At 42.9% G+C, this 25,668-nt stretch overlaps 1 protein-coding gene across 4 annotated transcripts; it reads right to left on the reverse strand.

Moving 5' to 3' along the window:
* Nucleotides 1-1,575: 1,575 nt before the first annotated feature.
* LOC125544073 lies at nucleotides 1,576-5,307 on the reverse strand. Of its 4 annotated transcripts, XR_007299259.1 has the most exons (7): nucleotides 4,461-5,303; nucleotides 3,993-4,146; nucleotides 3,331-3,426; nucleotides 2,946-3,127; nucleotides 2,787-2,836; nucleotides 2,589-2,683; nucleotides 1,576-1,944 (listed from the first exon to the last, which is right to left on the reverse strand). XR_007299259.1 is itself a non-coding variant. In XM_048707626.1 (6 exons), the coding sequence occupies exons 2-5, from the start codon at nucleotides 4,134-4,136 to the stop codon at nucleotides 2,833-2,835; spliced, it is 426 nt and encodes a 141-aa protein (XP_048563583.1). In that variant the 5' UTR covers nucleotides 4,137-4,146; nucleotides 4,461-5,297; the 3' UTR covers nucleotides 1,576-1,944; nucleotides 2,589-2,832. The 4 variants fall into 4 exon arrangements, 1 of the variants encoding a protein (XP_048563583.1); XR_007299258.1 differs by having other exon boundaries at nucleotides 2,589-3,127; nucleotides 4,461-4,567; nucleotides 4,684-5,307; XR_007299257.1 differs by having other exon boundaries at nucleotides 2,787-3,127; nucleotides 4,461-5,302.
* Between the last annotated feature and the right edge of the window lie 20,361 nt (nucleotides 5,308-25,668).

The following is a 25,668-nucleotide window of genomic DNA, read 5'->3' on the forward strand; positions in this document are numbered from 1 at the left end:
CCCAGCAAGCGCTATCATTTTATGCCCCTAGCTAGGTATATTGCATAGATCACAAGTATTGTCATCTTTGGTTCTAGATCCATAGGATGCCCGCATGATTGATTCATATGGTGGCCTAATTCTTGTTCTAGAGAAGTGTTCCATTCCCTTTCTTAGTGGAAATTGGAATTTAATATTTCCTTCTTGCATATCAATCACGGCACCGATAGTATGTAAAAACGATCTACCAAATATGATAGGACAAGATGGATTGCAATCAATATTAAGAACAATAAAATATATGGGTACATAATTCCTATTTGCAAGAATAATTAATTCTTCCCAAAGGCTTTTTAATAGTGGAATCCTCCAAGTGCAAATTAAAAGAACATTATTCAATATCGGTAAGACCAAGCACATATAAAGATTTTGAAATGGTGGAAACACTAGCACCCAAATCACATAAAGGAAAACATTCATAATTTTTAACCTTGACTTTCATAGTAGGTTCCCATTCATCATGCAATTTTCTAGTAATTGAAACTTCTAATTCCAACTTTTCTTCTAAAGCTTTCATCATGGTATCTACGATATGTTTAGTAAAAGTTTTGTTTTGTTCATAGGCATGAGGTGAATTTATCCTGGATTACAACAAAGAAATACAATCAACCAGAGAGCAATTATCATAATTAAAGTCTTTGTAATCCAAAAGAATGGGCACTTCACTAGTTAAAGTTTTGACCTCTCTAGACCCACTTTTTCAATTTTCTCAACAAGATTTTAACCCTCCGAATTATCAGGACGCCTTCTAGCTAAAGTTGACTGTTCTTCAATCCCTTTATCATCAATTTTAATTTTACTAACTAAAAAAGGAATCGACAGAAGAAACACCAATCACTATAATATCCTCATCATTTTCATGAAAGCAATCACTAGAAAACGCTCTTTCTAAAAATTCTCTTTTAGCTCTAAGCATAGCGGTTCTTTTCTTACTTTCATCCATGGAAACATATAAAGCTTTAATAGATTAATCAACCTTAGGAACAAAAAAATTCAACTTGAGATTTTCTACGTCATGAGAAATTCTATCAATACTTCTAGACATATCATCAATCTTATTCAACTTTTCCTCTATCGTAGTATCGAAAACCTTTTGAGCATTGATAAATTATTTAATATTACTTTCAAGATCATAGGTATTCCTATTATTATTACTAGCAAAAATGCCCGTGCGTTGCACCGGGAGAAAAAAATCAGACCCTTTAATAAGCATAACTACATGAGTAATTATTTGATTTATGACCCACATCAACTATTGTGACCAGCTTGCTTAAAAAACAAAAAAAACAATTGTGACCAGCTTATTAACCAAGATCCGAAAATATGGATAGTTAATTTCCTAAACTTGGGACATTTTTCTCATGGATCTATAACAATCTTCTCAAAATCAAGAACAATTTTATCCTAAACCTAAAAATTTCTCCATTTCATATGTTGTTGCCAAAAGAAACATAATTTAAGCAACGCCATATACTTCTAAAAGGCTAAAACATCAACTACATGTGAACAGAAACGCAGAGGCAAACTCTTTAGGACTACTATAATCATAGTGATCAACGACCACTCTTGGCAGATATTCTTTTGAAGTGTCCATGTTAAAACGATATGGCACATCATTTATATATAAACTGCTTGTGCGATTCCGAAGTCTGAATGCTTGTATGGCATCTTGGTGCAAAGAAAAAGAGATGACCACTATTTCTTCTGTTGCTTGATGTATTGTTCGTTCAGATGTAAATTCCAACTTCTGACTAATTGCGCTGAGAATTGCTTGAACTGATTGCTGACCAAAATGTGATAGTGGCTCGATGACAAAAGGGGAGTGCCATACGGTGCACATTCTTGTGGATCCCTGTATATCTCCCATGAATATTTCTTTGCTTGACTGATTGTTGATATGCATGGCTATGCCAGAAAAGGAAAATTTTAAATTAAGAACTGCAAAAATCATATACTCTACTGTGATATATATGGGCCAAAGAAGCACAAATCTTTTGCTGATCAGGCATGACAACTTCGTACTCCGTAAGTTTGACAGAGAAGGGCAGTTTATTACTGTTTTATCTGTGACCATGAATACCGTGAGCGAAATGCGACGCTAAAATAAGCAGATAATATTTGTTTTCCGTTCTAGTGAGCATAGAGCAGGAGTGGATCTTACTAAAATAGCATGAGCGATTTATGCTATGGCATAAAGTAGCTAAAAGAAATACTACTGATGGAAGAATAAAAAATCCAGGAAACGGAGAGATTATATCCGTGAATGCAGGAAAAAGTGGCAAATTCAAAGAATGTACTTTCATTTAGCTAACAGATAAAATGTTTCTGTTCTCGTGGGCAAACGGCTAGAATGAACCTCATTAAAATAGCATGAGTGATTTATCCAAGGGCAAATAGTAGCTAAAAGAAATACTACTGACGGAAGAACAAAAAATAAGGAAATGGAGATATTATACGTGTGAGTGCACGAAAGATTATACCAAAGGAAGTACTTTCTTTTAGCTATCACTCAAAGCAAACGATTAGTGCAATGGGTAAAAAGTACACACCTTGACAGAATATCTTCTTCTTGTTAATCATGTGCTCTACAAATTTCTGAAATCTGCCACTCTGTACAAAAATCTTGCCACCGAAATGTGCCAGACTGTCCACATAAGTTCTTCACTTCGTCATAATCCAATTGATAATAATAAGAAACTCTGCTAGTTGCATATCTTTTAAAGCAAGAAATTAATTAATAATTACACCTCTCTGTAGTCCGTAATTTCATCCCATTGGGCTTCTGCACAAGTGTCAACTGAAAAATTGACGTCAAAAAGAGAGGAGTATATCTTCTAAACTCAAATTATAGCTACAGCAAAACAATGCTCTACTTTCTCTAGCAATGGCAAAATTCAGAGATGTACATATTGAGGAGGTGTTCATGTTGGGCAGACGCGAGGCACTGGATATCGAGGGGTACAGGGGTGTACAGCACCAGCGGCGCTGGGGGTTTGGCCGCTGCTGATGAAAGTATGCCGTCTCTGCTCTCAAGCACCACCAGATGGTGGGGGAACTTCGGTAGTAGAGGACACCCGACCGACAACATCTAAAGAAAAACAAATCGTTAATTCACTCTATTTTACTTTCCATAAGAAAACATAAGCAAAAGTATTGTAAAATAAAAGGAATTTTCAAAATTAGTAGCTTCATATGAGAAATCAAATGGGAAGACAAACGATAGTGCGGTAATCAAGTGGCCAGGAAAAAATAAGAGGAAGAAAGGTCCCAGTCTGAATATATGAAACTTACAGTCTGCACGTCGGTATCATCCAGCATCATTGGTGCAAGGTCCGAGAGCCGAACCTCCTTGGCCTCCACCTGAGTTGGATTGGACGCCTTTGCCACCTGCACGCGCATACACAGAAGAGACATGAAAACCAGGCCAAATCACTTTTTTATTTATTGCATGCATGGCAGGGCAATTCTGAATATGAAATGACTCCAGACACTTAATTCTATTGATGTATCTTACTATGCCAGCAACAATCCCAAAGGCATTTGCCTGTTTAGCGAACTGTTACTTAAAAGCAGGCTAATTACCAGTGACTCCTCAATCCTAACCATCAACTCCCCAATTAATTAGCAAATGTTTGTTAATTAGGAATTACCCTGATGCATGCTAATTCAAATCTGAAAACTCTGAACTAATGTGGCAAAAGCAGCTCCCCAATTAATACTGAACCTGAGAACACATCTATTTCATAGTAACCTCTGAATTAACTCATCTAGAAGAAAGTAATTGGCCTAGAAGAAATATGCTAGATTGCAGCATAATCTCTAATGTATTTGCCAACATCATGTCCAGTCACAGTGCATGCAAAAAATCAAACAATAAATCTCTGAACACACAAAGGCTTGAGGGAAGGGGCAACAGCAGGGCTGTTTTTGAGGGAGGTCGAGGCATCACATACCTCTGTTGTAGCCACCGTTGGACTCACAATGCTTCTCTGGACCAAGAATTCCGGCGAACATGGTGCCGGTTCCTCCGGCGTACTCAAAGGCGAACTCGGTGCCTGTTCCTCCGACGTACTCAAAGGCGACATGATGGTGATCATGGTGTTACGACTGGCAAATCATTATCAAGCAAAAAATCATCCAAAGCACAATTTAATTGTCGTCATAAAACAGTGCGGGATAGCAAGTTCACAAATGCATCAAGTCAGCCCCAAATAAGTGTCGCAGTTTTGCTCAAATTAGGGATCAGAGGTAGCAATACAGCAACACGAACTGAACAAATTATATATTACTACACTGTAACAGAGCGACAACCAAAAATCATCTTACATAGACGGCAATTGCAAGATCACATGTTAGCAGGTGAATTGCAACATTATACGGCAGGAAACAGGAGAAGCAAGGTAAGAAGATCTATATCATACCCCAAGCGACGGTGCACTGCTCACTGGTGGCGCTAGCCTGGTTTACGATTCTGGCCAAGAACAATTCAACTTATAGCAGTGAACTCCAATCCGGGTCGGGGCGGTTTCTTTGTTTGAGAAGGACACGGGAGCATGAGTTTGAGAAGGACACGGGAGCAGGATTTCCGTCAGAGATTCAAATCAAACAAGGGAGCAAAAGTCCGTCAGAGATTCAGAAGCGTACAGCTCACAGCTTTGCCTGCTCGCGGCCACAGGTGCAGGATCGCGCTCACCGCGGCAGGACGAGGGTGGAGGCCAGCTGCAGGGCGTGAGCAAAGGCAAGCGCGGCAGGCAGAGGCGGCCTCCCAACGCGGTTGGGACGCGGCAGGACGCGGGCGGAGGCGAGCTGAAGGGCGCGGCTGGCAGAGGCGAGCTGAAGGGTGCGGACGGAGGCGAGTACGCGGACGCGCGCAGACAGCAGCGCTCCGGCGCGGGCGCGGACGGAGGCGAGTACGCGGACGCGCGCAGACAGCAGCGATGGCGGGAGCTGTCGTCCTCTGCTCCGGCGTCCTCCATCCTCCCCCGCGACGCCACTACCCCGCCTCGCTGCGCCCCGTCTCTGCAGCACCTGCCCCGCCTCGCCGCACAACCGCCACTGCCCCACCTCGCCGCGCCGTCTCCGCAGCACATGCCCCTCCTCGCCGCGCCGTCTACGCAGCCCTCAACCCGTCGCCGTCGCGGCGTCGCCGTCGCCAGAGAAACCCGTCGCCGTCGCCGTCGCCATCGCCATCGCTAGAGAAATGGATAAGACTACGAGGTCAGCGGATGCAAATCTAATGAACAAGGGGGTTTTCTGTAAAATGTAACTTTATATACAGCTTAATAAAATAGGGATTGCGGGTTAATTTCATATAAATCGAGGGGCTTTTATGCAAAATCACGCGCGACGACGTACCGGCACAAAACCAATTCTCTTTATTATTTTATATATATACTAGCAAAAATGCCCGTGCGTTGCAACGGGAGAAAAATACTATATGTGTAGAGGGAGAGGGGTTATCACTTCTATATATGGGTAAAAGTAAAGGATAGTCCTACCATTTTCAAATTGTGGGCATGAGTGCTAGAGCTATTATCTCGACATTTTTATGCCCAGATAAATCAAATACTAATAATATCACTTAATTTTACCAATAATATACTTATGTTACATCACCCAGAGAAATATTATGTTAAAAAGGAACGGACTGAAAAAAAATTGATTCGCAATCATATATGCATGCAGGGGATCAATATTTTGCTTCAAAGTTCTATGAAGAGTTTGTGGCTCATGCCTCATTACATTTAGAAGAAGAAAATCTTGTCATCTTTAGGTGGGCGCTAGCACTTTGCAGAAGTTATACTTTCGAGATTCATTCTCAAATAAAATTCAGAAGTGCAAAAACAGATCTAACAGTAGTCACAGTACAACTCCAGCATCCTCTTTTGTTAACTTGCCGTTGTTTTGATGTAGATTTGGCACCAGCCTCTCTAGCAGAAGGAAAATCCATGTCAATAATAGACTATGAAAACTCAAAGTACATACTAAATGAAATCCTTCTCAAATGTGTTTCTGCTTCCACAGTAATAATAAAAAATTCTATTTAAATGAGTGTCAAAAGGGATACTTATTGTAGATTACAAGAGGAGCCAATAACTGTTTTTACCTAATAGAAAACAAGAGGTAGAGAATATTATGTCAATAAAAGCAATCCTTGGTGATTTAGAAATGGACGATGAACTACACGTAGATCAAACTATCTCTAATTCGAATTTTAAACTGACCCTAGACTACCGGTGCGACACTTGATGTTGGTTGTGTTGCCAAAGTTACAACAGAGTTGCTGCTAAATTGGTACTCCACGTAAACAAAGTCCATCATTGCTGGTAAACTGATAATCCACACGAACAAAGTCAATCAGCCATGTACCAAATTTATTTCTGAATTTTATGTGCGCGAAGGACACAGAACCTACTACAAAAACATAAGTGCTCAGCCATCTAATTCATACAACTCAGTCTAAGGTGATAAGAGTAATGGTACGTAGCCATTGCTGGGAGATGTGATTTATTGTTGCATACTGAATTGTACATGAACATTTTACAAATGCTTATAATATATAAACATCAATCTACATGAAAGCATTTCAGAAAACACATCGTGAGCATGACTGTCGCACAAACCTGCAGCTTCCTAGATTTCCATGTCTCATACATGGTGGTGGGCAGAAGCTGCGGCATGTTACTCCTTAGCTTGGCTGCTTGGGGGCCCTGATCATGGACAACCCTGCTGGCCAGGGGGCAAGGGGGCAGCAGCCAGCAGCACCCATGCAAACCTGTAGCTTTGCATCAAGGCGCCTCTCATGCCAACTACAGCAGCAAATTTTATAGAGTTGGAAGCGGGTAGTGGAGGCTTACTCACATCAATCGGAAAAAAGGACAGAGGACGTCGGATCTTGATGATGGGTGGCTGGGACCGACGACGCGCCCGGACAACCTGAGGAAACGCAGCAGCACAGTAGCTCCGTCGTGCTGGCGTCCGGCCGTTGGTCCCTGGCACCACTGTAAGAAGGCAGGAAGGAGAGGGAGCTCCCAAAGAGCGACGGCGACCCGAGATCCCTCGCCTCAGCGGGCCGTTGACCTTCACGAACCAGAAGTGATGGAGAAGCAGCATAGTAGTACAGGTTAGTGCTTGAATGGATACTACTGAAATATGCCCCAGGAATCCAAAGAAAATAAGACATTGCCAAACAGCATATACCGTTTGGCAGCACATAGGGACATATTCAGGAAATCAAGCATGTGCTTTTCTTAGAGCAAGTAAATTAATGATGTTATTCTTCGTACCAAAATTCTGATCACCAAAAGTATTGGGCCAGCTGAGAAAATGGAGACTGTTTAACAAATAGTAGCATTATACATGTAATTTAATAAACATATGTTGCAACAGCTTTGCTTCTCATAGCATCACCAGATTGGTGCATGCGCTTAGTTAGATAGTGGTGGTGTTTGTCTGCCTTTCAATCAATATACGAAAAATGCTTACGATTAGCATGAAGGGAAATACTCACATCAAAATCTCATTCACTATAGAGGTCAGGATCATCCACATTCCCCATATGTATGCATAGGCAATCATTGTATCTGACGAATCCTGCAAATCCGAAGTACTCAATCTTCTTTCCGTGGAACAGCCTAGTGAAGAATTGCTCTCTAAGTGCCAAACGAAAAGTGGTCTTTCATGATAGAACAAAACCAATTGATAGCAGTTCTATCTGCGTGCCCCAAAGCAGAAGGCTCAATCATGAAAAGGGGTGTCAAGATAACTGATTTGAGCTAAACATTCCTCTGAATTTTGCAGGTCGGCATGAATCCGGCTACCATGAGCTGAAGCAGAGACCTAGACCGGCGAATGGACTTATGGTCAGTGAGGTGCCAACAGCTTCCCTCACATACTCTTCATCTTCAAATGTGTCCAGCACATCGAGCTCCTCATCAGTGATCCCCTTCCAAACCTGCAGCCTAGAGACATGAACAGGTTGTCACTCGTTCTGCACTTCAACCGTTCCATACTGACAGCACTCGCCATTGTTCACATCTTAACTTGCAATGGACAAACTAAGAAATTAACACCAAGTATATGGGATGTGTGTGCGTGGGATTGCACGCATCTTTGTAGGGACTTTGTTGCCGTCGATGGGGAGGATCGCCGGGTAGACGCGGCCCCTGATGTTGAGCCTCTGGCTGCGACAAAAGCAACATGAGAATAGCGAACATGAGACGCAGAGGGGGAGGGAGAACACATGACGAACACCGGGATGAGTGGACGCTCACCTGGGCAAGAACCGCCGTGAAGGACATCCCCGACGGCAGTGCGAGGTCCTGCACGTCGTCACCAGCGCCCTTGCCGTCGCCTTCGCCTCCCTCTCATCTCCGAGCGGACAACAGTCGTCGGCGCCGCCGCAGGTGAATCCCCTTCTGCGGTAAGGAGCGCCGGGAGGCCGAGTCGGTCGAGGACGCGGGGGAGGAGGCCCTGTCGGCCTCCGGGGAGTCGCCGGCGATGTGGGCGGCCGCGTCCATCGAAAGGGGGCCTGCTGGAGTTGAAGCCCCGCCGCTGGACCTCCTCCCGCGCCTTGTAGATCGCCTCCATGTCGTCCCCGGAACAGGATCCGGCCCCTACCTCGCCTCCTCGACCGGATCTGGCCGGAGATTGCCGCCGCCGCGCCCGGCGTCGTCTGCATCGCAGCCCCATCTCACTCGGAACCGGCGAGGAACGCCGCCACCATGTACTTGGAGTTGAAGCTCCGCCGCTGGACCTCCTCCCGCGCCTCCGCCGAGCCAGGCATCGTCTGCATCGCGGACAGCCTGGACCTCCAGCTCGTCTCGCTCGCCAGCAACCGAATAACAAAATGCAGGGTCCTTTTTGTAAGAACGACGTATATCATATATCCACTTAAAATGGACTGCGGGTTGAATACCAAAAAGGAGAAGGACTATTTTGCAAAATTGCTGACGACGGACGACCAGAAACACTATTTGCTTTATTATTAGGGAAGATTACTAGCAAACATGCCCGTGCGTTGCAACGGGAGATCAAACAATAACACAAGTCTCTAATGTGATAAGTATTCTCATGATCCTTCATGTATAAGTCCACTCCCTCTACTTTAAAATCACAGCCAATAGTCATTCGACATGAACAACAGCTTCAAAACAACGAACAACATGTCAAACAATGAATCAATTAAGGGTATGCTTTTCCAGGATGTCTATTTGGAACATGAGATGTGGTCTCGAGTCAAATTAATTCAACTTATTAGTTCCTTCTGAAATTTAAAATAAAATTTAAAGGAATAACATTATTAATAATTTTGGACCTGATGTCATGAGCTAAATTTAATAGAAAATGGAAAGAAATACTATTATGAACAAATTTAGAAATAACAATAACATCAAGTAGATTAATCTGTAAAACATGCTTGTTTGTGTTAGGTGAGGTCGGGATAGTCTGGTCGAGACCTCCTCCCCTCCCAATCGCCGCCTAATATGGCGATTCATGCGAATTCCAGACCATAGCTCCCTTGCCCCCCCCCCCCCAATCCAAAATTGCTCCTTTTTAGTCCACGTCATTTGTAGCCGACCATCAACTGATTCATATTAGTGGGCGCTGAATGCAAAGGTGGCAGCCAACCCACTGTACACAACGACATGTAGACATATGTTTTTACACGTACATATATAGCACTAAGCTAGCTAGTAGTTTTTCTTTGAAAAAGAACAAAAGATGGCTAGTAGTTTTTTTCTCAAAAAAAAAGGTTGATTAGGAATTCTAAATTGGTAGAAATGAACTTCCCCTATTGAACCAGTAATAGATCTTTTAAAACATATATAATAGACATTTTTTAAATACTCCATATAAATAGAAGTATTTTTTAGAAATGATTAACATGCAGGGTAATAGCATATTTGGAATCTAAACATTTTTCTAAGCGTTTTCCATTTATAACATGTTAAGTTTTATGTTAATATTTAAAAGATATGAATATTTTAAAAAGTACTTGAATCTGCAAAAAAAAAGTTAGAGTAGCTGGACCGTATTACAACACTATGCAGCCCTTGAGCTAGATAGTTCTATCTTACGCCAACAGGAATTCAGGGAGTGATAAAACATGCTTGTTTGTGTTAGGTGAGGTCGGGATAGTCTGGTCGAGACCTCCTCCCCTCCCAATCGCCGCCTAATATGGCGATTCATGGCGAATTCCAGACCATAGCTCCCTTGCCCCCCCCCCCCCAATCCAAATTGCTCCTTTTTAGTCCACGTCATTTGTAGCCGACCATCAACTGATTCATATTAGTGGGCGCTGGATGCAAAGGTGGCAGCCAACCCACTGTACACAACGACATGTAGACATATGTTTTTACACGTACATATATAGCACTAAGCTAGCTAGTAGTTTTTCTTTGAAAAAGAACAAAAGATGGCTAGTAGTAGTTTTTTTCTCAAAAAAAAGGTTGATTAGGAATTCTAAATTGGTAGAAATGAACTTCCCCTATTGAACCAGTAATAGATCTTTTAAAACATATATAATAGACATTTTTGAAATACCCCATATAAATAGAAGTATTTTTTAGAAATGATTAACATGCAGGGTAATAGCATATTTGGAATCTAAACATTTTTCTAAGCGTTTTCCATTTATAACATGTTAAGTTTTATGTTAATATTTAAAAGATATGAATATTTTAAAAAGTACTTGAATCTGCAAAAAAAAAGTTAGAGTAGCTGGACCGTATTACAACACTATGCAGCCCTTGAGCTAGATAGTTCTATCTTACGCCAACAGGAATTCAGGGAGTGATAAAAGGCAAAAAAAGGGATAACAGGGATTCGAACTTGGGTGTCCCAAGTAGAAGAGCATGGCACCAACCAGTCCAGCTATTGTAGACTTGTGATACAGCATGGCAGTATTTTATTTGAACTAAACACGATGGGCAACGACGTAAGGGAAAAACGAATCGTTTTTTCCACTTACGGGTGGCATTGGTGGGTAATTTTTGCTAACTTCAAGGGTAATTTGAATGACGTACGACCAGAAGCAATATCTGCTTTATTATTAGAGAAAGATATATATATATATATATATATATATATGTGTGTGTGTGTGTGTGTGTGTGTGTGTGTGTGTAAAGATGTAAAGATGTAAAGATAAAGATGTAAAGATAAGAAGGATTACTACAGGAATTAACATAATTGTTAGAGGAATTTCCAGGAAAAGGCCTAGGATTAAAATTACCTCTATAAACATTGTTATTGAAATTATTTCGCGATATAAAATTCACATCTACGGCATCACTATTTTTTTCAATCAAATTAGACAAAGGCACATCATTAAGATCAATAGGAGCACTTTTACTAGCAACCATTTTCATAAGAGCATCAACTTTTTCACTTAAAGAATAAATTTCTTCAACAAAATTAACTTTTTTACTAGTATGCGCTCTTTCGGTATACCATTGTGAATAATTCGCCATAATATTATCAAGCAATTTGGTAGCATCAGCTAAAGTAATTTCCATAAAAGTACTACCCGCGGCAGAATCTAAAAGATTTCTAGAAACAAAATTCAATCCCGCATAAAATTTTTGAATGATCATCCAAAGATTTAAACCATGAGTAGGACAATTTCTTAGCATCAATTTCATTCTTTCCCAAGATTGTGCAACATGTTCATGCTCAAGTTGCTTGAAATTCATGATCTGAGTTCTAAGGGAAATAATTTTCGCGGGCAGAAAATACGTAGTAATAAAAGCATCTTTGTACTTATCCCAAGAATCAATACTATTGCGAGGCAAAGAGGAAAACCAAATTTTTGCATGATCCCGCAAAGAAAATGGAAATAATTTCAACTTCACAATATCATTGTCCACATCTTTTTTATTTTGCATATCGCATAATTTTACGAATGTGTTAAGATGGGACGCGACATCCTCATTAGGAGTACCAGAAAATTGATCTTTCATAACAAGATTCAACAAAGTGGCATTGAGATCACAAGACTCCGCACTAGTGGCGGGAGGAGCAATCGGAGTGCTAATAAAATCATTATTATTGGTATTGTAAAAATCACACAACTTAGTATTTTCTTGAGACATCGTGACTATGCAAATAAGATTGTACACAAATACAGATCTGACAAGAAAACGGCAAACGAAAAAGTAGCAAATAAAACGGCATTTTTTGTGAAATGGGGGAGATGAAAACTAGAGGCAAATGGCAAATAATGTAAATTGCAAGTAGATGAGATTTGTGATTAGGAACCTGATAGATGTTGATGATGTCTCCCCGGCAACGGCGCCAGAAATCCTTTCTTGATGGCTCGTGTCCGCATCGGTATTTCCCCGAAGAGGAAGGGATGATGCAGCACAACTACGGTAGGTATTTCCCTCAGTGATGAAACCAAGATTAACGAACTAGTAGAAGAACCAAGCAACACTATGTAATTGGTAACTGCACACAAAGAACAAATACTTGCAACCCGACGCGTAAGAGGGATTGTCAATCCCTCTCGGGTAAAAGATAGATTGGTTTGTAGTAGATTGGATAAATAGACATCGCGGAAACGCGAAATAAAATAAATAACAAAAAACCGCAGCAAGGTATTTTTGGGTTTTTGAAATAACATATCTGAAAGCAAAATCAAATAAAAATAGATCTCAGAGCAAATATGATAAAGAATAGGCCCGGGGGCTGTAGATTTCACTAGTGGCTTCTCTCGAGAAAAATAGCATATGACGGGTAAACAAATTACTGTTGGGCAATTGATAGAACTTCAAATAATTATGATGATATCCGTGCAATGATCATTATATAGGCATCACGTCCAAGATTAGTAGACTGACTCCTGCCTGCATCTACTACTATTACTCCACACATCGACCGCTATCAAGCATGCATCTAATGTATTAAGTTCATGGAGAAACGGAGTAATGCAATAAGAACGATGACATGATGTAGACAAGATATATTCATGTAGGAATAGACCCCATCTTGTTCTCCTTAATGGCAATGATCAATATGCGTCTTGCTGCCCCTCCTGTCACTGGGAAAGAACATCGCATGACCGAACCCATCACAATGCACCTCTTCTCATGGCAAGAAAAATTGATCTAGTCGGCCTAACTAAATCGAAGATTTGAAGAAGAAATACGAGGCTATAAGTAATCATGCATATAAGAGATCAAAACTCAAATACTTTCATGGGTAAAATAGATCTGATCATAAAATCAAAGTTCACCGAATCCCAACAAACACACCGCAAAAGGACTTACCTCAAATAGATTTCTAAGAGACCATTGTATTGAGAATCAAGTGAGAGAGAGGAAGCCATCTAGCTACTAACTACGGACCCGTAGGTCTACAATAAACTACTCATGCATCATCGAAGAGGCACCAATGAGGAATATGAACCCCTCCATGATGGTGTCTAGATTGGATTTGGTGGTTGTGGAACTTGCGGCGGCTGGAATTGTGTTTCGTGTACTCCCCTAGGGTTTTTGGATTTTCGGGGTATTTATAGAGCAAAGAGGCGGCGCGGAAGGCGGATGAGGTGGTCACAACCCAACAGGACGCACCTGAGGCCCCAAGCGTGCCTAGCTGGGTTGTGCTCCCCTCGGAGCCCCCCTTTGGTACTTCTTTGGCCCAACAAGTGTCTTCTGGTCCATAAAAAATCTCGAAAAAGTTTCCCTCCGTTTGGTATTGATTTCCTACGAAGTAAAAAAACAAGCAAAAAAACAACAACTGGCACTGGCACTATGTTAATAGGTTAGTCCCAAAAATGATATAAAGTTGTTGTAAAATGACTGTAAAACATCCAAGAATGATAATGTAACAGCATGGAACAATCAAAAATTATAGATATGTTGGAGATGTATCAACTATCAACTGGAAGATCAACTCCCAGCTGAGTCAAGTGGTTATGATACCCACACATTTTGAGTATGTGTTCACTAACAGAATTGTTCTCCTCCATCTTGCAGCTATAGAATTTCTTGGAGACTCCATAACCCTCAACCTGGGCATTTCTCGAAATATTAGCTTCAACTCTTGGAACATCCCATATATATTCTCCATGATGTTCAAAACGTCTTCGAAGTCCCAGTTCTAAGCCGTAAAGCATGACACATTGTACTATTGAGTAGTCATCATATCGAGCCTCCCAGAAGTTCATAACATCTGTAGTAGCTCCTGCAGCAGGTCTCTCACCTAGCGATGCATCAAGGACATAATTCTTTTGTGCGGCAATGAGGATAATCCTCAAGTTACGGACCCAGTCTGTGTAGTTGCTACCATCATCTTTCAATTTAGCTTTCTCTATGAACGCATTAAAATTCAGGGGAACGGTAGCATAGGCCATTTATCTACAACATAGATATGCAAAAGTATTAAGACAAATTTCATGATAAATTAAGTTCAATTAATCAAATTACTAATGAACTCCCACTTAAATAAACACCCCTTAAGCTATTTAAGTGATACATGATCCAAATCAACTAACCCATGTCCGATCATCACGTGAGATGGGGTAGTCATCAATGGGAACATCTCTGTGTTGATCATATCTACTATATGACTCACATTCGAGCTTTCAGTCTCCAGTGTTCCCAGGCCATGTCTGTACATGCTAGGCTCGTCAAGTTTAACCCAAGTATCTGGCATGTGCAAAACTATCTTACACCCGTTGTATGTGAACGTAGAGTTTATAACACCCAATCATCACGAGGTGCTTCGAAAGATGAACTTTGGCAACGGTGCATACTCGGGGAGAACACCTTTATCTTGAAATTTAGTGAAGGGATCATCTTATAATGCTACCGCCGTTCTAAGCAAAATAAGATGCATAAAGGATAAACATCACATGAATCAAAATATGTGACATGATATGGCCATCATCATCTTGTGCTTTTGATCTCTATCTCCAAAGCATCGTCATGATCTCCATCGTCACTGGCTCGATACCTAGATCTCCATCGTTGCACCCGGGTCGTCTCGCCAACTATTGCTTCTACAACTATTGCTAACGCATAGCGATAAAGTAAAGCAATTACATGGCGCTTGCATTTCATACAATAATTAAGATACAACCCTAATGCTCCTACCGGTTGTCGATATACAAAGCATGATCATCCCATACAATAACGTACATCACATCATGTTTGGACCATATCATATCACAACATGCCCTGCAAAAACAAGTTAGACGTCCTCTATTTTGTTGTTGCAAGTTTTAGGTGGCTACTGTGGGCAACTAGCAAGAATCGTTCTTACCTTAACAAACCACAACGGTGATTATCAAGTTTGTTGTTTTAACCTTCTTCAAGGACCAGCCATAGTCAAATTCGATTCAACTAAAGTAGGAGAAACAGACACCTCCCATCCACCTTTACGCAAAACAAGTTGCATATCAGTCGGTGGAACCAGTCTCATGTGCGTGGAGATGTAAGGTTGGTCCGGGCTGCTTCATCCCACAATACCGCCGAATCAAAATAAGACATTGGTGGTAAGCAGTATGACTATCACCGCCCACAACTCTTTGTGTTCTACTCATGCATATCATCCATGCATAGACCTGGCTCAGATGCCACTATTGGGAAATGTTGCATGGAAAACAAAAAAAATCTACGCTCACACAAGATCTATCCATGGAGATGCATAGCAACAAGAGGGGAGAGTGTGTCTATGTACCCTCGTAGACCGTAACCGGAAGCGTTTATTAACACAGTTGATGTAGTCAAACTTCTTTGCGATCCAACCGATCAAGTACCGAACGTACGACACCTCTGCGTTCAGCACATGTTCAGCTTAGTGACATCCTGGCCTTCTTGATCCAGCAAGACAGCAAAGTAGTGGATGAGTTCCGGAAGCACGACAGCGTGATGATGGTGGTGGTGATGCTATCTCCGCAGGGGCTTGGCCTAAGCACTACAAAAATATGACCGAGGAACGAAACTGTGGAGAGGGTGTCGTGCATGGCTAAAAGATTATCGTGGTTATGTGTGGCGCCCCCTCCCACATATATATAGGTGGGGGAGAGGGGAGGCAGCCAGGAGGCACACCAAGTGGGACCAAATCCCACTTGGGCTCCTGTCCCTAGCCGCGCCCCCTGTCAGTGTCAAAACCGGCAGATCTCAGGTAGGGGGCCCCGAACTGTGCATCTAAGGATCGAAGGTAACAGGAGACAGGGACACGGTGTTTACCCAGGTTCGGAACCTCTTGATGGAGGTAATACCCTACGTCCTTCTTGATTGACTTTGATGAGTATAGGGGTTACAAGAGTTGATCTACCACGAGATCGTAATGGCTAAACCCTAGATGTCTAGCCTATATGATTATGATTGCCTCTACACACTAAACCCTCCGGTTTATATAGACACCGGAGGGGACTAGGGTTGTACAAAGTCGGTTTACAGATAAAAGGAATCTTCATATTCGCACGCCAAGCTTGTCATCCATGCAAAGGAGAGTCCCATCTTGACACGGGGAAAAGTCTTCCGTCTTGTATCTTCATGGCCCATCAGTCTGGCCCACGTCACATAGCCCGGACGCCCGAGGATCCCCTAATCCAGGACTCCCTCAGTAGCCCTTGAACCAGGCTTCAATGTCATTGTGTCCGGCGCATAGATTGTCTTCGGCATTGCAAGGCGGGTTCCTCCTCCGAATACTTCAAAGTAGTTGATCAACGAGAACTATGTCTGGATCTGTTTAACAATTTAACTCTCCAACCATAAAAGCATAATACTTAAAGTAAGGTATATCTATCGATAGCTTTTTCCGGCGAAACGTCATGCTTAGCTCTGCTATTATTTTGAACCATTTTTGGGGCCTTCCGCTTCGCCTTTTAACATGCAACTCCTATCAGCATGTCTTGTCAGAACAGAGATCGTGCCCCCTTATTGCGGGATTCTCATCAATACGAATTTTGGTAATCCAACCATGCTGTTCGCATGACCCCTTGGGAATAGGCGAGTTTTAAGGCTAAAAAGGGGGGACGCTTGATATTCCCAGTCCATACAAGTGGCTAGAATCCAATTCTTCCATCCCACGCCTCATTCTCTCTCTCTTTTCTTCCCCATCCTCGAGCTCCAGCACCCAACTTCCAAGCTTTTCTTCCCTCCGCAACTCCTACGACCATGGCCGGTTCTCAGGGCAAGTGGATGGCTTCTTCCGTCATAGAGGAGAATATCAAGGAGCTGCGAGAGGCGCGGTATCAAACCGCGGAAATCAAGCATAGGCTTCCCGATCCAGCGCAGGTCATCCCCACTCCGGAGCCCGGTGAGAGGGTGGTATTCATCCCCCACTTCCTCCACGGAATCGAATTCGCCCTCCACCCCTTCGTGACGGGTCTCATGTTCTACTACGAGCTAGATTTTCACGATCTGGCCCCAAATTCGTTCCTGCACATCTCGGCATTCATCATCGTGTGTGAGGCCTTCCTCCGTGTCCCTCCACACTTTGGCTTATGGCTCAAGATTTTCAACGTGAAGCTGAAGGTGGTCGATGGCCAACATGCGAACTGCGGTGGCGCTATGGTGAGCAAGCTCCCCAAAGTCAACTGGCCAAAGGGAGTCTTTGTGGACACCGTCAAGATATGGCAATAAGAATGGTTCTTTATCACAGAACCCCGCGGCTCCAAGTGGGCAGCCGCTCCAGCCGTCAGATCCGGACCCCCGCTAAGGCTCACATCCTGGACCGACAAGGGTCCGGACTAGGGGTCGGTCAATGAGGTGTTGCGACTGCAGAAGCGCGTCAAAGGCATGATAGCGAAGGACATTACCCTCGCTGATGTGGTCCACCTGATGTTGATCCGCCGAGCACTTCCCTGCCAGCGGTGATCCCTCAGGATGTGGGAGTTCAATCTGGAAGGGCCGCGGACCCTACAACGGTTCTATGGCACAATGCATAAGGGGATCTGGACGCTGCTTTTCAAGAAGCAGAAGTCGTGGCCAAAGTCATCGGATGACACCGGCCTCGACTGCAATCATCCAGCTTCTAAGGTAAGTTAACAACCTCCGAACACCAATTGGTGCGTCCATCTTAAGGAGAAGTATTGAGTAGTCTATCTCCAAATAGGTCTGGACCAAAAAGGCAAAGCAGATCCGGTGTCCGGCTCCGCTACCTGAAAACCCAGTCGATCCTCTGTTAATGAGGATGCTGGTCCCAGCACCATACCAGGCATCGGTAAAGAAGGAAGAAGAAGAAGAAGAATAAGAAGAAGAAGAAGACGAAGACGAAGAATAAGACGACGAAGAAGAAAGAGGAGGACACTTCGGACTCAATGTCCGGAGAAGCTGATGCCCAGTCCTCTTACGAGGGCGATGACGGCGAGGAGTAGGAGGGGGAAGAAGAAGATCCTCCCCGCAAAGGCAAGAAAAGGGTGGCCTCCGAAGACATGGAGGAGGAAGCCTCCAAGAGGGACAAAATTACCCTCCCCGATGATTCGGAGTCAGACGCGGAGGCCATCCCGACACACCATCACCGGACCAAGCCCCAAGCCGACTCGTAAGTAGTCCGAGATTTTTCCACATACATCCAATCTCTATGGACTGTGACGATAACTCTAAGTTCTATTTTTTTGTTAGTCTAGCCCGCAGTCTTCCTGATAACCCACAAGTATAGGGGATCGCAACAGTTTTCGATAAGTAAGTGTCGAACCCAACGAGGAGCTAAAGGCAGAACAAGTATTCCCTCAAGTCCTATCGACCACCGATACAACTCTACGCACGCTTGACGTTCGCTTTACCTAGAACAAGTATGAAACTAGAAGTACTTTGTAGGTGTTGTTGGATAGGTTTGCAAGATAATAAAGAGTACGTAAATAAAAAGTAGGGCATGTTTAGATAAAGAAATAACTAAGTTAGTTTTAGTAGAGATCTTTTTGTTACGAGAAAGTTATTTGTCCCTAGGCAATCGATAACTAGACCGGTAATCATTATTGCAATTTTATATGAGGGAGAGGCATAAGCTAAATACTTTCTCTACTTGGATCATATGCACTTATGATTGGAACTCTAGCAAGCATCCGCAACTAAGATCATTAAGGTAAAACCCAACCATAGCATTAAAGCATCAAGTCCTCTTTATCCCATACGCAACAACCCCCTTACTCGGGTTTGTGTTTCAGTCACTCACGCAACCCACTATAAGCGAATCATGAACGTATTGCAACACCCTACAGCGGGGATCCCTCACGCTTGCGCGACACGGAGAGCACCATAGGATAACACCAATAATAAAACATGCAACTCAAACCAATCTTGATCATCAAATAGCCCATAGGACAAAACGGATCTACTCAAACATCATAGGATAGCCATACATCATTGGGAAATAATATATAGCGTTGAGCACCATGCTTAAGTAGAGATTACAGCGGGTAAGAGAGAGGTTACACCGCTGCATAGAGGGGGAAGAGTTGGTGCTGATGGCGATGAAGTTGTTGGTGAAGATTGCGGTGATGATGATGGCCCCCGGTGGCACTCCGGCGCCACCGGAAGCGAGGGAGAGAGAGCCCCCTCCTTCTTCTTCTTCCTTGACCTCCTCCCTAGATGGGAGAAGGGTTTCCCCTCTTGTCCTTGGCCTCCATGGCATGGGAGGGGCGAGAGCCCCTCCGAGATTGGATCTATCTCTCTGTCTCTCTCTGTTTCTGCGTTCTCAGATTCTACCCTTTCACCGTTTCTTATATTCCCAAAGATCCGTAACTCCGATTGGGCTGAAATTTTAACACGATCTCTATCCGGATATTAGCTTTCTTGCGGTGAAAGAAGGGCACCAACCTCCTTACGGGGTGGCCACGAGGGTCAGGGGAGCGCCCCCTGCCTCGTGGGCCCCTCGAGCATCGTCTCGCGTTGATTTCACTTCCCAAAAATCACATATATTCCAAAAAAAACTCCGTCCGGTTTTTAACCCGTTTGGACTCCGTTTGATATGGATTTTCTGCGAAACAGAAAACATGCAACAAACAGGAACTGGCACTGGGCACTGGATCAATATGTTAGTCTCAAAAATAGTATAAAAAATTGCCAAAAGTATATGAAAGTTGTAGAATATTGGCATGGAACAATCAAAAATTATAGATACGAAGAAAACGTATCAGCATCCCCAAGCTTAATTCCTACTCGTCCTCGAGTAGGTAAATGATAAAAAAGATAATTTTTGATGTGGAATGCTACCTAGCATAATCTTGATCATGTATCTAATCATGGCATGAATATTAAGACACGAGTTATTCAAAGCAATAGTCTATCATTTGACATAAAAACAATAACACTTCAAGCCTACTAATAAAGCAATCATGTCTTTTCAAAATAACATGGCCAAAGAAAGTTATCCCTACAAAATCATATAGTCTAGCTATGCTCCATCTTCACCACACAAAATATTCAAATCATGCACAACCCCGATGACAAGCCAAGCAATTGGTTCATACTTTTTAACGCACTTCAGCTTTTTCAACCCTCACGCAATACATGAGCGTGAGCCATGGACATAGCACTATAGGTGGAATAGAATGGTGGTTGTGGAGAAGACAAAAAGGAGAAGATAGTCTCACATCAACTAGGCGTATCAATGGGCTATGGAGATGCCCATCAATAGATATCAATGTGAGTGAGTAGGGATTGCCATGCAGCGGATGCACTAAGAGCTATAAGTGTATGAAAGCTTAAACTGAAAACTAAGTGGGTGTGCATCCAACTTGCTTGCTCATGAACACCTCGGGCATTTGAGGAAGCTCATCATCGGAATATACAAGCCGAGTTCTATAATGAAAATTCCCACTAGTATATGGAAGTGATAACTCAAGAGATTCTCTATATGAAGAACATGGTGCTACTTTGAAGCACAACTGTGGTAAAAGGATAGTAACATTGCCCCTTTTATATATATTTTATTTTTATTTTTTTATTTGGCCTTTCTTTTTTTGGCCTTTCTTTTTTTGTCCTTTCCTTTCTTTGGCCTTTCTCTTTTTTTGGGGGGGGGACAATGCTCTATTAATGATGATCATCACACTTTTATTTACTTACAACTCAATACTACAACTCGATACTAGAACAAAGATCTGACTCTATATGAATGCCTCCAGCGGTGTACCAGGATGTGCAATGATCTAGCGTAGCAATGACATCAAAAAACAGACAAGCCATGACAACATCATGCTAGCTATCTTACGATCATGCAAAGCAATATGACAATGAATGCTCAAGTCATGTATATGATGATGATGGAAGTTGCATGGCAATATATCTCGGAATGGCTATGGAAATGCCATAATAGGTAGGTATGGTGGCTGTTTTGAGGAAGGTATATGGTGGGTTTATGGTGCCGGCCAAAGTTGCGCGATACTAGAGAGGCTAGCAATGGTGGAAGGGTGAGAGTGCGTATAATCCATGGACTCAACATTAGTCATAATGAACTCACATACTTATTGCAAAAGTTTATTAGCCCTCGAAGCAAAGTACTACTACGCATGCCCCTAGGGGGATAGATTGGTAGGAAAATACCATCGCTCGTCCCCGACCGCCACTCATAAGGAAGACAATCAATAAATACCTCATGCTCCGACTTCGTTACATAACGGTTCACCATACGTGCATGCTACGGGAATCACAAACCTCAACACAAGTATTTCTACTAATCCAAAATTACCCACTAGCATGACTCTAATATCACCATCTTTATATCACAAAACTATTTCAAGGAATCAAACATATCATATTCAGTGATCTACAAGTTTTATGTAGGATTTCATGACTAACCATGTGAATGACCAGTTCCTGTCATCTCTCTAAATAGATATAAGTGAAGCATGAGAGTTTAATTCTTTCTACAAAATATATGCCCACGCTCTAACAAATATAAGTAAATCAAAAGAGCATTCTACAAATGGCGGTTTTCTATGTAAAGAGAAACAGGCAATCCAAACTTCAAATGATATAAGCGAAGCACATGAAGCATTCTATAAAGCCATACTCAAAAGATATAAGTGAAGTGCAATGAGCATTATATAAATCACCCAAGGACTATCTCATACCAGTATGGTGCATAAAAGAAAAGTGAAAACTAAATGCAAAAGACGCTCCAAGATTGCACATATCGCATGAACAAAACGAATCCGAAAACATACCGATACTTGTTTGAAGAAAGAGGGGATGCCTTCTGGGGCATCCCCAAGCTTAGACGCTTGAGTCTCCTTGAATATTTACTTGGGGTGCCTCGGGCATCCCCAAGCTTGAGCTCTTGCCTCTCTTCCTTCTTCTCACATTGAGACCTCCTCGATCTTCGAACACTTCATCCACACAAAACTTCAACAAAAAACTCGGTAAGATCCGTTAGTATAATAAAGCAAATTACTACTCTAATTACTGTTGCAAACCAATTCATATTTTGTTTTGGCATTGTGTCTACTGTAATATAACTTTTCCATGGCTTAATCCACTGATATAAATTGATAGTTTCATCAAAACAAGCAAACTATATAAAAAACAGAATCTGTCTAAAACAGAATAGTCTGTAACAATATGAACATTCACCATACTTATGATACTTGAAAAATTCTTCCAAAATTAGGAAAAATAAACAATTTGTATAGGAAGACAGTTCCAAACGAATCAGAACCATTTGAAGTTCCAGCTAAAAATGTAAAATCGTGCACTACAGCCAAAGTTTCTATCCTGCATCGTACAGACCATCAAGCAAATGTAAACATCCTAAAGGCAAACCTTGGCACATTATTTTTATAATACAATGTAATTGTACAAGGGGATAATTATTTTTGTTGAGAAGTTTCTGTAATCAAGATTCACAAAGTTGCCGTGAGCATGAACAAAGTTCAAGGAGCTCTCCCACTTCAACAATGCTTGTCTTTCTCACTTTGACTTTCCTTTTTGAAAAAGTTTTGGGTTCCACTCTTTATTTTTGTTGTTTTTAAACTATATGAAAGCACTCAACTGAAATAAATGAATCTCTAAAACTTTCGGGTTGTCTCCCTGGCAGTGCTTTCTTTAAAGCCATTAAGCTAGGCATATAGTGCTCAAGTAATGAATCCACCTGGATCCCAAGGTCTATCAAAGCCAATTTAATTAACAATGATTTGTAATTTAGTAGTGAGCACAAAGTAACATATATCATGTAACAATGAAGTCTAACTCTCTTCCTATGCATCGGCATGTCATAACAGAACAATTCATGCACACATAGCGAAGGCCAATGCATAGTATAAACAGTTCCTTGCAATTTTATCGTATTGGAAACATAGAGAGGTGGAGATATAGTTCCTCTCTCATAATAATTGCAAGTAGGAGCAGCAAGCACATGCATATTATATCTATCAAAATCATCATGTGCAACGGTAAAAGGCAACCCATCAATATAATCCTTAATAAGTGCAAACTTCTCCGATATAGTGTAGTCGGGAGAATTCAAAAAGATAATAGGACTATCGTGTGTGGGTGCAATAGCAACAATTTCATGTTTAACATAAGGAACTATAGCAAGTTCATCTCCATAAGCATAATTCATATTGGCATCTTGGCCACAAGCATAGCAAGCATCATCAAAAAGGGATATTTCAAGAGAATCAACGGGATCATAACAATCATCATAGCAATCATCCTTCGGTAAGCACAAAGGGAAATTAAACAATGTATGAGTTGAAGAGTTACTCTCATTAGAAGGTGGGCACGGGTAGTGAGGGAGTCCTGAATTAGGGGGTCTCCGGACAGCCGGACTGTTGGACTATGAAGATACAAGATTGAAGACTTCGTCCCGTGTCCGGATGGGACTCTACTTGGCGTGGAAGGCAAGCTAGGAAATACGGATATGGATATCTCCTCCCTTGTAACCGACCTTGTGTAACCCTAGCCCCCTCCGGTGTCTATATAAACCGGAGGGTTTTACCTCCATCAAGAGGGCCCGAACCTGGGTAAAACATCGTGTCCCCTGCCTCCTGTTACCATCCGCCTTAGACGCACAGTTCGGGACCCCCTACCCGAGATCCGCCGGTTTTGACACCGACATTGGTGCTTTCATTGAGAGTTCCTCTGTGTCGTCGCCGTTAGGCTTGATGACTCGTACGATCATCGATGGCGATGCAGTCCAGGGTGAGACTTTTCTCCCCAGACAGATCTTTGTGTTCGGCGGCTTCGCACTGCGGGCCAACTCGCTTGGCCATCTGGAGCAGATCGAGAGTTACGCCCCTGTCCGCCAGGTCAAGTTTGGAAACTTAAACTACACGACCAATATCCACGGAGACTTGATCTTCGACGGATTTGAGCCCCTGCCTTGTGCGTCACACGGTCACGATGAGTATGATTTAGCTCTACCATCAGACAGTGTTCTGGAGATCGCACCGGCAACTGCTCCGACCCTCAATTCGGAGCCAATCGTGCCATCCATGGACGGGTGGATATGTATAGCCCCCGCCACGAAGGCCGTACCCTCAGCGGCGATCGAGCCGAATATCGACCTTACCTTTCACGAGAGCCGTGTTGCCAAATTGTCGGATCCTTCTCCGGCCACGGACTCCGAACCGCCTGCGCCCGTGCCTATCGAATCCGATTGGGCGCCGATCATGGATTTTACCTCCGTGGATATTTTTCAGCAACCGCCCTTCGGTGACATACTGAATTCACTAAGGTCTCTCTCCTTGTCAGGAGAGTCCTGGCCGAACTATGTCCGGCGGGATTGGGATGCGGATGACGAAGAAATTCGCCGCCCACCCACCACCCACTTAGTAGCCACTGTCAACGATTTAACCGACATGCTCGACTTCGACTCCGAAGACATCGACGGTATGGACGACGATGCAGGAGACGAATAGGAACCACCGCCCACAGGGAACTGGACGCCCACTTCATCACATGATGTATACATGGTGGACACACCCAAAGAAAAAGACGACGAGGAACGGAAGGACGCAGCGAAGGATTGTTCCCTCGAGAACCAGTCAAAGCGGCGGCGTAAACGCCGCTCCAAATCCTGCCTCGGCAGAAACAACGATCATATAGACCCAAAGTTAGAGCAGGGTGAACCATCGCCCGACCACGGCAACATGGAGAATCAAACCGAACAACCCAACCCCGTCGAAGATAACAGTCCGGACGACATCACACCGGACAGGCACCCGGGGCAACAGAATGCCCACGAAAGGCTGGTTGCCACTGCGAGGAGTCTGAAAAAGCAGAAGCAAAGGCTCTGGGCTGCACAAGACACACTCAAAATTAGATGGAGTGAAGTACTAAACACTGCAGCGAAGTACGACAGTAATCGCCACACCAAGAGCTACCCGAAGCGAAAGTTGCTACCTGAATTCGATGAGGAGGCCTTAGATCCTCCGCAATTAAAAAATAAAAATGGCCATCCGGTCGGATAGACGACCTCATAGCCAACACAGAGCGGCAAACGACGCCGCACATAAACCAGTACGCGACCCGCGTAAGGGCTCGCATCAAAAGGACGGCGCAACTAGATCCATCTACGGACCACGCAAGCGCGCTCCAGCATGCAATGCAACACAACAAACATCCGAACACCATGGTACACCCAAATACAGGGGTGCCGCACACCCCCTATGTTTCACCGACGAGGTGCTGGGCCATGAATTTCCAGAGGGATTCAAACCCGTAAACATAGAGGCGT

This window comes from Triticum urartu, chromosome 3 (assembly GCF_003073215.2).
Source record: "Triticum urartu cultivar G1812 chromosome 3, Tu2.1, whole genome shotgun sequence".
NCBI classification, from domain to species: Eukaryota; Viridiplantae; Streptophyta; class Magnoliopsida; order Poales; family Poaceae; genus Triticum; species Triticum urartu.